Below are 17,606 nucleotides of genomic sequence, written 5' to 3' on the forward strand. Positions count from 1 at the left end.
GTCGACAACAATACTGACGTCAGGAAGGTTACTTGCTCGTCCGAATGTCATGTAACACGTTTTACCTGTGTTCATTGTCAATAAATTTCGGCGTAGCCACTTATATAGTAACGTAATGTCGTGTTGCATACTCTGTTGGAGTTCAACAGCAGAGTCAGCAGCATAATACAAGACAGTGTCGTCCGCGTACAGTAGGATTTTGCCCATCCATCATTTCTGTCCTTTGTATTACTCGGTCATCCTCAAAATCTTAAAGGCCTTTTATGACCTTTTCTATTACCTTAACTACTCAGAACCTATTTTTGGAAATTAATTTCCTTAAAACGCTTACATTTACCAAGAAAGGATTCCATCGCAAGCCTAGCCAAATAGCACGAACAGGTAGCTTCAGGTCTAGTTGTGCTTTTTAGACTCAGCTTTCGACTTTGATGGTGTACGCAGTTTTTTTCACCTTATAAAATTTGTGCACTACATCATTACACTTGGTTTGCAGACTTTATGTATACTAAAAATCTGATTTCTCAAATTTCTCTCTTACGAGAAGAATGTTCAGTAGTGGCGAATATATGTCTAAATCTCTCAAAGACCAATTAGAAGAAGGAACAGAGAAAGCAGAAATTGGTCGCACCTTCTTTGAGCGCAGTCCATCAGGTGTCAAAAGGCTTTTTTTGTGATTGAGCTAACCCTTACGATCCACTTATGATGTCAAAGTAAGCCTTGCAAATCGCCCAACTGTACAGCTGTACCTTGACGCTAAAACAATAGCGTACCACAGCTAAAACTATGCTAAATGTCCGAAGTAATAAAACACTCTATAGAGCCTGTACTTTCAATATGGCGAAATAAGAGAAGTACGAAAAATAGAAAAACAGGACATTGACAGGAATTCAGAAGGAGCTCAGCGGAGATTTGTTAAAGCTCAGCGGTGAATTATTAGAACTCAGCCGATATTTTTATTCGTTATTCAAAGAGGTGGCATAATTAGACTTAGTGAAACTACCTTTTGTCAACTTTTTAATGATTTTTATAAAATGCTCGACACTTTTTTGAATGAAAGTATTTTATCGCCGAAGTGAACACAGCAAACATTCATTCTGATACTTATAATAGCGGAGTGTCACAGTTGTGTCGAAACATTTTCTGTGTTTTTGTCGCGACAAAACAAAAAAAAACTTTTTGTTTTTACATCGAGTAAAAAGTGTTTAGTGTTCAAATATGCCCGGCGACCTAAAGAGACTATGCCCGAATACACAAGGCTGTATACTTCGGGAGGTCACGCAGATCGCCATTTTATTAGATACGCGGGAACACACCTTTTCCATACAAAGAAATTCACCAAAATTGAATTTGTATGGCGTGGTAAATTTTTTGTATGAAACGTGGTGTGTAACCCGCGTATCTACATCTGCGTGACCTCCCCAAAGTATACAGCTTTGCGAATACAATGGACAGCATAAGAGGTGAGTTTCTTTGAATTTTCTCGGTGAATTTTTGTGTTAAAATTTTCGATACATTTCAAGGAAACTGTCCTGTCATTTCCATATGACAGGCCTTAGGCCCAAAAAATTCTTTCGTCAAAACGTGAAACATTGTATTTTAAAATTATTATTCAATTTATAATAGACGTAAACATTGTTGTTAAAACATGCCTCATTTCATAAATGCACCTCACGTATTTGCATTCTTCAATAGTGAAACTGGGTCATACCCACATTACAGTTGCAATTCTGGCATAATTGGTTCATTATATGATATGAATTATCTACTGAAATAGCTGATAAATTGACGAATCGGTGGCGTATAAAAAGTTGAAAAAATTTGTAAAAAAAAACTTTAGTGTGTTCTACGACTCCAATCAATTCTAAAATTTGACTTTCCAACCAATTACGCAATGAAATGCCTTACTTTGGCATTGTTTATATCTGCATGATGCTATCATACGCATCATCGTTAATTCGTGCTGACGACCTTGACACTCGTAGGTTTCAATTAGGAAATTTTATTAAAGGTTCTGAAAGAACCATGTTAAGACACCCAAAGTTCTGAAAGAACAGGTTAAGACAACCACGAAGGCAGTTGACACCAAATTTTATAAACAGATAGTGGGAGAAAATATTTTGTTTTTGTTAAGTTCCATTTTACATATAAACTTCGCAGCCGTTGACGCTATTGTGTGTCACCGCCTTCGTGATCAACTCAGGGTTGTCTTAACCTGTTCTTTCAGAACCTTGATTTTATTGATGGCAGATTAAGACTGGATATTCGCGATGTGTAAGGTGCGGCGCGTAGCGGAAATAAATCGAACATACTTAGGTCCGATATTCAAATTTGTTCAACATAGACAGTGGTGACATTAATGTCTTGTGAGTAATAGTTCAACATACTTATGTCCGATATTCAAATTTTAACAATATAGAAAGTTGTGCCATCTATTGAACGTGAAAATCGTGATGACGGTGTAAGGAAGGAAATAATCATTGTCAAAGACATTGCTCTCTAAGTATCCTACGCATCGCACCCTTTGTCGAAAATCTCAAATAGCCAAGTTAAAGATTCTGTTGAAATCTTTTTGTTCAATGTAGAGATGTATGTAGAGAAAGTTAGCTTTTGTGTTCCTGATTGAATGGTTTCTAAATAGAAAATTTGAGAATTTTAATGGATCACGTGAGAAAACGAATATTGATTTAGGTATTTAAAAACAGGAAACTTTTTTATTTTTCAGTCCAGACAGAATGTCCAGGACCATTGGCATTTTATAAAGCAATCGGATGCAAACCAATGGAAAATGACGACAATTGTGCAAAACAGTATGACTGTGACAATGTAAAATCGTTACCATCACATACATCTCATGATAATAAGATTAACGGTACTTCATACGACGTCAGTGAATCCTTGAAAGACGAAGATAATGTACGGGAAATGTGAGTAGAAAATAGATATTTTCTTAATAAGAGTTGAAAAGGGTTGTGCATATGCGTATAGCTCTCATTTCGTTTTTTGTCAGGAACCAGATTTTTCGTAATTTTATTTTGAAAGCGCAAAACTATGAAAATCGAATTTACTTTCTCTTGAAATTCAATATATTTTTTATGTTAACTGCTACTAAGGTATGTATTTTATGACTGATTTTCGAAAAAGGAACCGCATTGCAAAATACATCCAATTTTAGTATCAAAATTTACGAGTGAAAACGTTTCAAACGTTTCATAATGTAAGTCCGATATAATTCATTAACTATCAAAACTACATTCTACTATGGACTCAATGCAACTGTTTGAAAATACAGGCTAAAAATTCATTTCAGATCGTCATATATTATCAAGAATAACTGTGCTCCGGTGTATGATACCACACAATCACCACAAACTGATACTGCTGATACATATAGATGTCGTAAATATATGAAGCCAAGATAACTTGTAGAAAAATGTACAGTAAACCAATTTTTATTAGAAAATGACCGGGATGAGGTAATCAAATCGAAGGAATCCATGGATAAGGAGGAATCCGGTAAGTTCCTTCTCTTTGTTTGACAGACAAATTATACTTTGATAATACCGAGTAGAATTAGCAATTCTTTTTGTTCAGTTTGCCACTTTGGTTCATTAGTTTTACATCTCGGCGAAGAAATAAACCAAGCAACAGACTATAATTCCGTTTGTGTGACATGTGTATGTGAAGTTCCACCGACATTAACTTGTCAACGACTTCCTGATGAAGATTGTGACGTTACCGGCCAAACCAATGACAATTTAATGAATCGTCTTCAAAATGCGATAAGTACAATGATCGAAAAAATGACTTCTCGGTAAAAATTGATTTTAACAAAAAAAGAAGTTTTCATTATAAGGACTAGTTTACAAAAACTTTGATCTACCAAAAGCTTTTCACAGCTGACGCTAACATAATATTGTTAACAGATGTAATGGTCTGTTAACGCTGTTAACGGAGAGTGCAGATCAGTTAAAATTTATGAATGAAAATAAATCGAAATTCGAATTTTCGAAATACAAATTTTGGATGTGTTTTTTTCTCTCATTTTGACATTGCCCTCAAGGTCAGTTACGTTCGACTGAGCCGAAATATATTACATGAGTCCTGGAACAGGTGCTGAGAACGATCGTATGGAAAATCCGTTCCGCACACGCAGCCAATCGGTGAGAATTTCTTTGTCATTCAGTCGGACCGAAAACGTCACATTCTCTCACCAGATAAACAACTTTTTCTCTCACTTTTTTACACTTTTCGTTTCCAATAACGTCACTTTTCGTGTCTAGTTGTGTAGTCACTTCACTTTTCGTTTCCAGTTATGTCACTTTTATTTAGAAATTTGTTACATTTTATTTCTTTCTGTACGAAATACAGATTAAACGTTGAAACAATAGACTATGCCAAAATGACTTTCTTTCTCGATTTTTTGTGTGCATAAAGTAGCTAAAAATCGAAAATAAAGATACCCGTGTCTCGTTTTTTGACGAAAAAACTTGAATCCAGAAAAATTTCTCACTTCATTAATTCCTGCAATATTTGCGCCATTTTCCACCCAAATTCCACATAAAAAGTCTTAAGTTTGCAACATTACAGTAAGTATGCAACTCTTCATGACGCGGGCCTAAGTTACGAGAAATGTTCTGAAATGTATGCCCAAGGCTGCCTTGGCAAGGCTCTTTGAAATTTTATTTACATACACAGCAAAATTGTAACAATGACATGAATTTCCTTACAAATATACACTTCATACACGATTCACGCAAACCGCAACCAAATTACTAATTTGCGAATATGCTCCATTCATCGGTCAGAAATGTAATAATTGGTTTACCATTCAATTAAATTTGATTGCTTTCAACATCGAACATTTTTGCCCAACTCCAGAACATGAATGTTCTGTACATGAATTGCCTGGATTATTCTCGAGGCGAACGGTTTAGAAAACATCAAAAGGGTAAAAAAAATACAGAAAAAAAAACATCCACTCGGAATTATATTGCATTCCCCATTTTTATCGAGCGTTTCTTGGTGAAGTTGAACTTATATCAATCGATTATTCAAGTATATCCAAAAAGAATGTGGTTAGTCTAACAGACCAGAATATATACATTGCTTGTGTAATAGATGATTTCTTCGTACGATTATTTATCGCATCCAAGCTTTTTCAATTACATTTCCACACAGACATAATTCCATTCAAACACCTTGAGAGCATTTTATCCATTCACCAACCCGACCAGAATATCATACCATGTGAGTATTTCATTCTAAATATGCGAAGTAGTTCCAAGCAATTTGTTCAACTTGCAGACTATTATACACTCGCACTTATCCGGTTCGTTTAAGAAAGCTTTTTAGTATTTAGAATTGTGATATCTTGACAAAGCGTTACTAGAACGTATATGAAGTGAGAAAAGTGAGTCGATTAATGCAACTATTTGCTTTCAATATTGAGAAACATCGTATGGAGTATACCCTTGATAACGATTTGTTTCTCAATATTTTTTCGGCTCAAAGCTTAATTTAGTCCCCATTCCAATACCCGTTAATCCATTAATTAGTGATAGAGAAACTGTACATTAGATCCATATATATGTAAAGTTGGTGATGTTCTCTGTCTGCAATTTTAATATTAAATGAAAATCCATTTTGAATTAGCCTGTGCCACAGGATACTGAAAAGTATAATACAAGACTGACACGAAAAATATACAAAATATATCAATGCAATTCGAAATGTTATAAAAAACAACAACTTTTCCAATAGCACAAAGTCATTCAATGAATACACACAGAGTCTATTGCAATGAAATGATACCATGTTGCTATACATTCGAAAACAACTTTTTTAATTTTAAATTCTCATTAAAAACCAACTAACTATGCAACATAAAAGTTATTTTGTTTTATGTGAACATTGAAAAAGGATATTATTGATGTCCATTTTATTTGGAGTGGGCGGTGGGTTTTGTATGTGCCTTTTTGCAAACGAATAATTAGTAGCTTTGATTCGAACATTTTTTTTTAAATAAAACTTTGGTAATTACATTGTTTGTAAATAACGAACTAATTTGGTTTATCATTTTGCGGTATACGGATGCACCGTTCTGTAATATAACACCGCATATCACTTGTGATTTTGATTGAAAATTGGTCAATGAGAATCTAGTTAGCAATTTGGTAGCCAATTAATAATATTCTGATAAGGCAGCTCTCTAGCGAGGGCTGCCTTGATTATGAGATATAAAAAAACGATGATACTATGGTAACATTATTGCTAGGCACCCTACTACAATTGGTGCCATCGAAAAGTCCTAGTAAATACTCAACGAAAATATCTGCCTAGACTTTTAGTCATCGTTTCTAACGACGACTAAAATTAGCAATGATCTCTGGATCATCAGGAGAGCTCCGAAAGTGTAACTAATTTTACGTCTTTTAGCACTTAAAAATTGCGTTTAGCGAGAGAGAAATTAAAAGAAGATTATAAAAGAAAGGTACAGAACGTAAAGACTTATTTGATCCTTTGAGACTTTATTTTAATAAATTACTAACAAATGATTAAGGCGACGTATAAGATTTTTTACGGTATACAGGGCTTTGCTTTTATGAACGGCCACAACGAACCAACGATCACATGTTTTATTCATCGTTAAGAGCATCATTGTACTGAATTCGTTTTTCAAAGAACAATAATCCAAAAAGTTAGCATTGATTCGTGGAATTCAATGACTGGAATTAGATGTTGTAAGTATTAGCCAAAAATTCCATTTATCTGTGAGGCCTATCTATGAGCAAATTCCCGCAGCTTCCTATGGGCCACTAGAATTTTTTCTGGGGTGGTCCATTTCCGATCCCACAAAATCGACCGCCCCTAATTGATACACTGTGTGATTTGGCAACCTTCATTACGAGGGCAGTGCCTTTATTTGGAATAAATGTTTTCTTCTGCATTTACATACATTAACTGACATTGCCGGGTCATAACGTCCCCACACATCAAAATAAAAATTTGGAACCGCCGAACCGCGAACACAATGTACTATCGTAAAAGTTCATACTGTGCCAAGATTATCCTAATCGTAACGGAAGTAAGCTCAGACATCTTTCTGAACTGAGTCAGTTTTCTTATAAAATTCGTTATTGGATGTAAATGTCTTTTTTAGAAACGTACAGAGTCTTACACTTTGATATGGCCTTGATGACATTATATCAAAGAATCAATACAATTCTTAAAATCTTTAATTTCAACACTGAATACTCTTACAGTAAGATTTACAAATAGCTATGCGTCATAAGGTTCATCGTTCCAAAGTTTCGCTGGTAGAACTTCATTCATTTACAATGGAGAGTAAATTGATCCAAATTGAATTCCAAGTTTTGACCAATTCGATGCAGAACGTTAATCTAAGCAAAAAATTGTTCTACGGTATGCCTCTAAAATGCACTGATTTTTTTATAAAATTAATTTTGTTTATAAATTACGATCCAAAATGGACCCAATTTTGTCAGCCACCTAAAATGTCCCGGAGGCCGTTTCCAGTCTCGATGAAGATATGTATGTGTAAGGTGTTCTGCAGCAAAACCTACATGGGTATCGACAATTCTGACCAAAAGAATTCCTATAAACAGTGTAAAATCAAAATATAGTGCCACCATTTTGTTATTTTCTTATTTGAACAATTTTTTGTTTATAATAATGTTCGTCGATTAAAAATTACTTGTCAAAACTTCAGTTCCCCATTGAATAAATAAATGCAAAGTACTTATGAAATTCGCCAATGATATCAGACTCTTATGTAACCTGATTTCATGAAAAAATGAGTTACCAGTTCCACTGTTATATTATAGCTGTGACTGGAACAGGTGATTGAGCTATATTTTTGCTTTGGAAACGAACCTCTTTGCAATGTACGCCAATAAAAGTTCAAAATTGTTATGGTTTTCATTCAATAACCCGCGGCTACACTAAATTACCCAACGAAATTTGAAACAACGAATTTAATTAAATTATTTGCTGCTGGTAACGAAATGCATGACTATTAAATACCCGCTGGAGTTAGTCAATAATGGTCAATAACTGCTGACACGTGATGGATGTTTACATTTTTCCTTAAGGCAACTCCAAAGTTCATTCATGCAATAAAAATCATGAACTAGTCTCTTATATATCTTACTCGCTGCTCATGATCAAAACACTGTGGTAAACTCAAAAGGAGATACATCCGAAGCAGCTAAAGCTACTTAACCACCCTCCTAGGTTTTCTTTATGGGACAGATAAATGGCTAGTGAAAACTTTTTTCAGACTACAGATATTCTTGTATTACTCTTACTCACTCAGTGCAAAAACTGCAGTCTGTATAATCTGTTGGAATCAAAGATTGACTTTGAACATTTATTCAAAATTAATCCTCCTACATAATAACAAAATTCATCCCGACGACGATCATCTCGGTAGGTGAATTATTTGTATTAGAACAAGCAATAATTATCATCAGATGTTGTGTGTCACTCGCGTATCTTTCGTTGGATAACCTCTCCATAATTTACACCTCTAACGAAAATGGACAAAGAATTACAAAGATCATAGCTCTTTCTGCGGAAGAAGTTTTACACTATTAGCCTATTTAAATTTTCAATGAATAACGGGAAACGTTTATTTGGTAATCATTTATTTAAGATCCGTTCGAAAGTAGCAAAAGATTTTTAAAGGCGTAAATTAAACAAATTCGGTGAAACAATTTGTAAAAGGATGAACTCACTTTTCCCAAAGAAAAAAACAATCACAATCGTCACGTGACAATAATCCCACGACATCGATGTTCAGCAAATTAGCGAAAAAAATTATATTTTTTACATATCAAAGTTTGCAACGTTCGAAAAATCCAAATAGTGCGTACAACAGTTGTTACTGCAACTTAAATTTATTGGTTCAATGACAAAATATAACAATTAGTTTCCCTTTGCACGTGAAGTTACGAACATGAACTTTTAAAAATTTTAGCGCTCACAAAAAGCGTACCATTTTTGACACCTTTTGATCTAGTACGTTTAGCACTACCATTTTGACGTATATCAATCAGAAACATTGTTGATGTTTACAAACTACAAAATGGTTCTTTGATGCAATTGGAATTTTGTAAAGTTTGAAACGAAACTCGAATATTTTAATATAAATGTTTAGTGTTTGATGACCAAATGTTGTACAATCGATAGGCCTTATCTTTTCGCAGGTAATTTAATTCATAAACATGCACTGATTCAAATTTTTATTTTCGAAAAATTGTTTTAGGAAAATGATCCAGCAGCAACTGCTTACATTAGATTAGATTATTGCCGGTCCGAACTTGGAACTTTAGAAAACAGATTCTTTTTCTTTGAATCGATGCTGATGATGAGGCCGATGATGATATTGTCTGCGTAAACACGAAATTTAAGCGACACAAAGATCTCAACTCCGCCCCTCAAGGCTCTTGGAACATCGTGTGACTCAAAATCTTAAATCGGTTTGCTGACCTCATGCATAAAAATTTTGTTCTAGGACACCCCTCAACTTTCATTTTTGAACATTTGTTCCGAAGAGACCAAAGCTCTACGACGCCATCTTGTGGGCGTATCAACATCAAAGTTGGTCCCCTTTTTTGGCACTTTCTTTCACTTTTCTCGAAAACTAAACCATGGAATTTATTGATATGCACTTTAATCGATAGGTATTTTCAGTGGCTATCTATGATTTTAGTTTCATCTAATCCTATGGACACGTTTTCGAGAAAATTGAGAAAAACCACCCAAAAAACCACTTTTTGGTAATTTGCGGTGGCTCACATGCATGTGGCCGCTCTCAAATGTTTTTATTCGGAAGCGCCGACCTCGAAAACCCTTTAGACACAAATTTCACGCCAATCCATTAATTTTACGCGAAATGGCAGCCAGTTTTCGTTTCAAAAATTCCGACTTTGAAGCCACCTAGCGGCCAAGCGACGCATAAAAAAATTTTGTGACCCACATTTCCTGAATCAGCATCAAAAGCTCTACCGAAATCAACCGTAAAATCATTAGGTCCGAGGTACGGCCTCAGTCCTAACCTAGGTCCGAACTCGACTTTTTCCCATCTCGCCACCCTAAGAAACGCTCCTATCTACTTTTTAGATTTTTAGAAAGTACGATGCCCTGCGGGCATCGTGTAATAGATGCCGGGACAGTTATGAATTAAGGCGCAGCGCTGCGCGCTGCGCTTGCAATGAAATTTCGGTGTGCCGTATTTCAAATTTTTAAAGCTTGAAACAGGTCAGGTCAACCTTAACAACATTAACATTAACTAACATTAATCTGAGGACCTGAAACATGAAATATAGAAATTTGGTCGACCTATCGGGTCAGGTTTCGGCCCGCCCGCAGTAGATTCACACCATAAGTACCCTTCAGAATTTGAATTTGGGATGAATCGATGGGTGAACCAATGAACTAAAATCACGGCAGAGTAAAATAAACCAGGCAGGAGCGGTTCATTTTCGAAACGTCAAATAAGGGACCTAATACACGGGATGAAAATGAACTCAAATGAACACTGACATAAATTGAAAAATTTTGTTCGCAAAATATCAAGGGCTACTAGATTATTCAGGTCCCTAGTCAAACAAGCGCTCCTGCCTGGTTAACTTTACTCTGTCGTGACTAAAATATAAATTTCAACGCATTCTTATTATGAGAATAAAACGAGTTGATCAAATACAACACTGCCCTTGATTTGGTTGTTGTGCGTTTCATTATGAATTTGCAGCGGACTGATGGTGTAAATTATATCTCAATTTATTAGCATAACACCTTCACGACACAAAATTGAAATATTTTAACACATGAACAGATGAACAACTAGAAATTCTAGTCTAGAATTGTTGTTGACTGAAAAAAACACAATTCTGAGAATTTTGCGGACAAGTCAGCCTTGCTTTATCACAAAACTAACCGTTTATATTTGTAGATAAAGTCCGTTCCAGTACTTGTCCGTTTCAGATGCTTTTTTAAAACTAGCTGTTTAACCGAAAATTCGCAGTCAACTTTTTATGACAAAGATTCTGTAGAAACACATATAGACCGACGGAATGCATTTTTCCAGCCACACCATCTATAAAATTACAAAATACAACACCGACCGTTCCCGCAACTCACTGACCTTTATTGGATTAAACAATTTAATGGTGTCGATTCAATAATTTACGATCTAACATCATAAATTACGAGCAAATAGAAACATTTTCGTTATGATGTGTCTATCTAATGAAGCTTTCACCAGAACAAAATTGAATTACTACAAGTACGAGGTACACTTTAAAATTAACTCAGCGAAGCTTCTTAACAATAAGAATGATCGACGCGAGTTTGCATATATAAACGTAGTATATATGTGATCAACATGGTCAGTTTCATACAATGTTATACCTATAAACTATACGTTTATACAGATTATGCAACTTAATTCAATTGTCATCAAAATATTGTTGTGGCAGCAGATTAGTAGCTTTGAATAATCAAATCAGTCTTCATTCATCAGTTGCTGCCAGAGACACACAAATTTCGGTGATCCATTGTCACGATTTTAATTTATACTTTAGCGTAATAAAATCAAATAACAAACACTCCAAGACAAGGTTTCCGCTTAACCATGCATTTGGTATTTTAAACAAGTGATTTTGTTTGATTGCAAATCTAGCTTACAATAAATAAATAAAAAGTCGAACTATAACAAAGCTCTTAATTATTTTTGTTTTCAAATTTTCAATCAGTAGTGCAAATAAATCAGTTACTTCATATCGACTAATGTTATTTAAAAAAAATTAAAGGTATGTGAGTACTATATGAAGTCAACAGTAATTGCTGCAAGACGGAAGTCCATTGTTAAGTCGCTTATTTTTCTAATTTGCAATTAATAATTTGATAGCGAAATTACAGCTTACAATTTGTGCTTACAGACGTGTATTTACGGATCTCTATACAGACGTGACTTTAAAAATTAGTGAAATATCGTTTTCAATCTACTTTACATAACAATTATGAATATTCGGATACAACGGTCGTCAATTTCAGTTCTATGTGATAAGAAAATCTGTGAAGTGTGAAAAAAAATATTCAATTTATCAGAAACGGTGAAATATCAGTCGACGTTAAAGAAGAACCCGGCTTGACTTATTGATGTAAGCTTTTAACGAAGCTGTACTCAAAAATTTAAGGCGGGAAACACACGAGCAATTTTGCGTTGATGGGATCGACAATTATGCTGCGTTTTCCATTGTAATTGGATGCTCATATTCACCACAGGCTTAACAATGAAAAAAGCAGCATAATTGTCGATACCATCAACGCAAAATTGCTCGTGTGCATAAGCAACGAATTTATATCAATCTTCGGAATAGTATTAATTTAGGAAACAGCAGTTAAATCGTCAAGTCTTTTTAGCTAATGACTTAATCATTAAGTCCGTTACATTTTTGAATCTACTAGTGTTCTAAATCGATCATTGAAATATCAAACATTTTGCTGTATAAGGCGGAGAACACACGAGAAATTTTGTATTGATGGGATCGACAATTATGCTGCGTTTTCCATTGTAATTCGATATTCACCACAGGCTATAAACAATGGAAAAACGCAGCATAATTGTCGATCCCATCAACGCACAATTGCTCGTGTGATTTCGGCCTACGACGCGACACTAGGCAATGCTCATCGCTCATTATTGTCGATAGTAAATTGCTAGCCGCTTCTATTAAGTTTGACAAAATTAACGAATTATTTATTAATAACTTTGACCAAATTGAAATTTAGTTCATTGTACATGCGATAACAACGTTATTTACCATGTATGCATACGACGATACATACCTTAAGCTTGTTAACATTGACAACAATATAAAATGTGGATATTGGATTAAATTAAAGTTCCATAGAACGATGTCAGTCACAATTTGTTTACTGCAACGCTACATTTTCCGAAAGGAAGAAACTGAGAAATCTATTTGTTTTGAGATTACAAAAAATTCAGTAAATAAATCACTCCAATTTGATCAGTTATTTGAAATCTATTTTTAGATTAACACAAATGGAATATTATAATGTTGCATGTTGAGCTGAATCACGGCATTTACATCATTAAATCCTAATTTCGAAGCATGTTTTTGATGTCATCACATGAATAAATTGGATTTACACAGTCCACAATGCTTTCGTAATCAATGAAGATAGGTTTTGATAAGGTTGCCGGATAAAAATAAAATGAGAAGCGTACCTCACTTATACCGCACTAATCACTGTCATTATCCAGCTGACATTTAATTTTCGCGAAATTAGAAAAAAAGAACAAAACAAATTCAAATTAATTTTCAAGGTCCAAAATCTTCATCTCAATCATGATCATCGCAAATATTTATTACTTTTTTTTAAAAACAAAACTCACACTTCTATGTGTGTTATTTATGATGCTAATTGGTTATTGCTGGTCATTGTGACACAATTTTTAATTCATCAGACAGTATCAAGTCAACCCACCAACCGATTTTTATTATGCGGATCGTGTCGCATTGATTGTTTTATTGGACCACAACTTTTAGTATGTGCAACGTATATATAGCAGTATATGGTAGACCCTGTAGCGTCGTAATTAACTACGTTAATTCACTTTTGTCATTATTATACAGCTACAATTTTCTTGATTCATTGAGTTCAATGATATTTCCTGTCCATTAAGTTAAATTTTAAATGTTTTTCACGTTTCAATGCATTCAAAGCTTTTCAACAGCTAAAACTTGACTGTGTTGTGTGTCTTTTTTTAATTTCAAGAAAATATTGCTGATCTTTGCTAAAGAAAAAATGTTTCTATAAAAATCTTTCGAATGTTTTGCTTGCAGTGGATAAAAGAAATTATCTAAAAAGGCAATCATTTGGACGTCGAAACCAAAGTTACATGACTGGGCAATTTATGACCTTACGTTTTTTTTTCGACCAAATTATACCTTTGCAATTCTATAATGTGCAATTAGATTTATTTACAGAGACTCTTTCTGAATGAATTTCATGACCGAATGACAATAAAGTTTTTCTATTTTTATGTTTGTTTGTTTTTTTTTTATCCAGACAATGAAATTTGCAATCCATTCAGAATTTGTTTTTTTTTAAACCACAAAATTGTGATAAAACAAAAATCATTTTATTACAATTATTTGCATAGCACGTTTGTGTGTGTGGTTTTATGTTTACCGTTTACGTATGTGCAAACGTGCTAAGTGCAACAATAATGTATTGTATTCAACCTTTGAAATTGAAGCTGAAGGTAACTAAATTAAGCTTTGCTGTAGCTAAAGCGATTCTGATTAGAAACTTGATAAAAGGATTCTTTGCATATTTTCGGTGTCGAACTGTATATAGTGATGCTTGGATCAAACGTAATATGAACATTTTCAATTTATGAATTCGAAACGTGTATTAATTGTGAACCGATGCGTGTCGGCAGTCATAGTACATTTCTATATATAAAAAAATTGTAATCAGTTTTTAATTGTGTTACCGTGATTGTTTATGCATATTTCGATGCAAGGTAAATTTTATGTGTTCAATCTTCGACGGAAAATTCATTCGATCTGATGAATACATTTTACACGCTTCAGTACAAGTCGATTCAGTTCAAACGGTAAAAATAGTTCGATAGAACCGACACATTTAGATAGATAAGATGTTCAGGACTTTTTTTTTCAATGTATAACTAGATTTATCGAACCTAAAACATTTCAAAAGCTGTTCAACATCCGAACCCTACATGGAATAAATTCGATTTTCTTTCGTTCTTTTCCAGCATTTCCATTCTAACTCTACACAATGATGGAAAAATCCAAAAAATGGGATACACTCACCTGGTCCGAGAAACTGACCTACGTCCGCAACAATATTACCGTCGAACCGATATTAGCTTGCTATATCATTCCAAGTGTTTTAGCATCTTTAGCTACACAAAATTTAAACTTAGAGAAGGCTTGTCGTGTTAATTTAGCTTATTCGGACCATGTTTGCGATGCCTTAACTCGGAGAGACACAGCCAATTTTACACAGTAAGTCCGTAGATTATAATGTGAAGCGTTAAGGTGTTAGAAATATTTTTCTAGAGAAGAAAAAATGGTGCAACAACTTGTCGCTGGAATGGCTGGTTGGAAAACTGTATTGCAAAGTGCCTTGCCCTGTATGTTGATTTTGTTTTATGGATCTTGGAGCGATCGGTAATTAATTTCGATTAAAGCTAAGCGATCCATCAACTCACAATCTATTTAACAGTCACGGCAGACGGAAACCATGCATTCTGATACCGATTCTTGGCGAATTGACTACAGCGTTGGGGCTAATGTTGTGTACGTATTTTAAGAATACTCCAATGGAGGTTGCTGGTGTGACAGAGGCCTTATTTCCCGGACTTACAGGCAAATAGAAACTTTGCTTATGGAGATAGACAATGAATAATAATATTATTACTGGGTGTTCTGTAGGAGGCTGGTTTACTATGCTTATGGGTGTTTTTAGCTATGTGGCCGATGTGACAACAGAAGAGGATAGGACGCTTCGTATTGGAATTGTAAATTTGTGTTTCTCTTTGGGTGTTCCCATTGGTATGGCCTTTAGTGGTGTCTTACTGAAGTAGGTATACATGGGGTCGATCAACGGTCTTCGCCAGACGACGTCTAAAATTTATATTTCATATCTAAAATTTACAGGCAAATTGGTTTCTACGGCGTATTTTCAATATCTACCTTTCTTTATCTGTGCGCATTTTTGTATGGACTAATATGCCTTCCAGAGCCAGCTGTTCTGAAAAAGCAAAAGGAGTTGAACGACCTCAAATCAACAAACAAGTCGAGAATAGCTGATTTCTTTGACAAGGATCATATTGTCGAAACGTTTCAAGTCGCCTTTAAGAAAGGTGCCAATCAGCGGCGACTGAGAGTTATTATGTTGATGATCGTGGTAATGGTTGTCATCGGGCCATTGCACGGAGAAATGTCTGTGATTTATTTATTTACTCGATATCAATTCAATTGGAGCGAAGTGGAGTTTAGCGTATTTTCAACGTATGGAATGTTGACCGGTCTAGTTGGTAATGATTAGCACATTTTAATTAGCTCTAAAATTTTACTCACTAAGCTTATATACATGAATGTTAAAACTTATTTCCCTGGACTTAGTGAGTAAAAGAGCTTACGTAATTGTTTGGGATTTTCTATTTTACCTTGTGCGGTTGCATACCTCACCACGCAAAATATAATATTCCAAACAAGGGCGTAGTCTGTACTATTAATCGAGTCTGTCACATTATCAAGATTTTAGTTATTAACATTAATTGTATTTGATTTCACCTCTTCCAAGGTACCGTATTTTCCGTTGGCGTATTTTCACATTTATTAAAAATTGACGACGCCTTAATTGGAGTGATGTCAAGTATGTCGAAAATACTATCAAGTTTTGTGTACGCATTCGCCGTCACCGAATGGCAGCTTTATTTAGGTGAGTGGCAGCCTCCTTTATATCAGTCTTACGTATCCAAAAATTGCCTGAATATTTACAGCACCACTCGTTGAATTGTTGAATGGAACCTCATTTATTGCAATGCGATCGATAGCAACGAAATTAGTCGAAAGCGATGAATTGGGTAAAGTAAATTCATTGTTTGGTGTCGCTGAAGCGTTAATGCCTTTAGTCTATGCACCGATGTATGCATCACTGTATCAAGCAACGATTGAGACATTACCCGGAGCCTTCTTTTTGGTGGGTGGTCTGTTGACCGTTCCGGCTGTTATAATTTTTCTGTGGATGTATAAGATGAATAAAAGAGATTTGCGGGCCAAAGCGAATGAGGCGAATGCCGACGATTCGATCAATTGTAAGAAAATCGCAGCAATTACTTCTGTCGATGAGAAGGGCATCGATAATCCAACATTTATTTCTGACAATAGTACAAAACAAGATATTTATAGACAAAATATAGAAATAGGAAAGGAGTGATTCTTAAAATAGTAAAATTTAATTGTCTGTTTTTGTAATTGTTTTTATAAGCACCGATTATATATATTAAAGCTTTAGTGTTGAGAAACGATTTGGTAACCTACTGTTTTTTCCACTCATTCGTGTATGGGATCGAAAATGATGTAGTTAATTTTTTAAGTTAAGTTAAGTTAAATTTTTCGGTCGGGCAATGACACGGAAAGTTACCTAAAATCTATTATCTCGTTAGGAAGGGTAATCACTTGCGTGACGCCTTGTTATACAACATTTCTGCTAGGAAATGTCTCATTTCTCGTCCCCAAAAGCAACTACTAACGGTTGATTTCAGTTAAAAGGCATCGATGCTTAGCTAAAATTGTAACCTTTTGCGTGTCTCGTGTTTTATTTTTAATGGATATCTTTTCATCAGAATCCGTTTTGAAAAGTGTACCACCGCAATAACAAGACTACGAATGTAGACTCAACAGAATCGTCATCTTTTAGCTTAACGGACAAAATTTAACCAAGATGGAAAGTTTGGGACCAGAGCGAAGCGAGGGCAGCGATTCACTCAAGGTGGATTTTCCTCTTTCTCTCCG

At 34.8% G+C, this 17,606-nt stretch overlaps 2 protein-coding genes across 5 annotated transcripts; both read left to right on the forward strand.

Annotated features, from left to right (window-relative positions):
- The first annotated feature begins 1,895 nt into the window (after nt 1-1,895).
- On the forward strand, nt 1,896-3,419 carry LOC119081586. Its single transcript, XM_037190622.1, has 3 exons — nt 1,896-1,978; nt 2,723-2,924; nt 3,308-3,419. The coding sequence occupies exons 1-3, from the start codon at nt 1,897-1,899 to the stop codon at nt 3,417-3,419; spliced, it is 396 nt and encodes a 131-aa protein (XP_037046517.1). The 5' UTR covers nt 1,896.
- Nucleotides 3,420-11,422: 8,003 nt separating this feature from the next.
- On the forward strand, nt 11,423-17,066 carry LOC119081754 (proton-coupled folate transporter-like). Of its 4 annotated transcripts, none has more exons than XM_037190934.1 (8): nt 11,423-11,834; nt 14,837-15,089; nt 15,144-15,254; nt 15,310-15,452; nt 15,519-15,666; nt 15,744-16,123; nt 16,393-16,530; nt 16,592-17,066. In XM_037190934.1, the coding sequence occupies exons 2-8, from the start codon at nt 14,860-14,862 to the stop codon at nt 17,026-17,028; spliced, it is 1,587 nt and encodes a 528-aa protein (XP_037046829.1). In that variant the 5' UTR covers nt 11,423-11,834; nt 14,837-14,859; the 3' UTR covers nt 17,029-17,066. The 4 variants fall into 4 exon arrangements, with proteins under 4 accessions (XP_037046829.1, XP_037046831.1, XP_037046830.1 ...); XM_037190936.1 differs by having other exon boundaries at nt 11,433-11,571; XM_037190935.1 differs by lacking the exon at nt 11,423-11,834 and adding an exon at nt 14,171-14,317.
- The last annotated feature ends 540 nt before the right edge of the window (nt 17,067-17,606 follow it).

This window comes from Bradysia coprophila, unplaced genomic scaffold (assembly GCF_014529535.1).
Source record: "Bradysia coprophila strain Holo2 unplaced genomic scaffold, BU_Bcop_v1 contig_358, whole genome shotgun sequence".
Classification (NCBI taxonomy): domain Eukaryota; kingdom Metazoa; phylum Arthropoda; class Insecta; order Diptera; family Sciaridae; genus Bradysia; species Bradysia coprophila.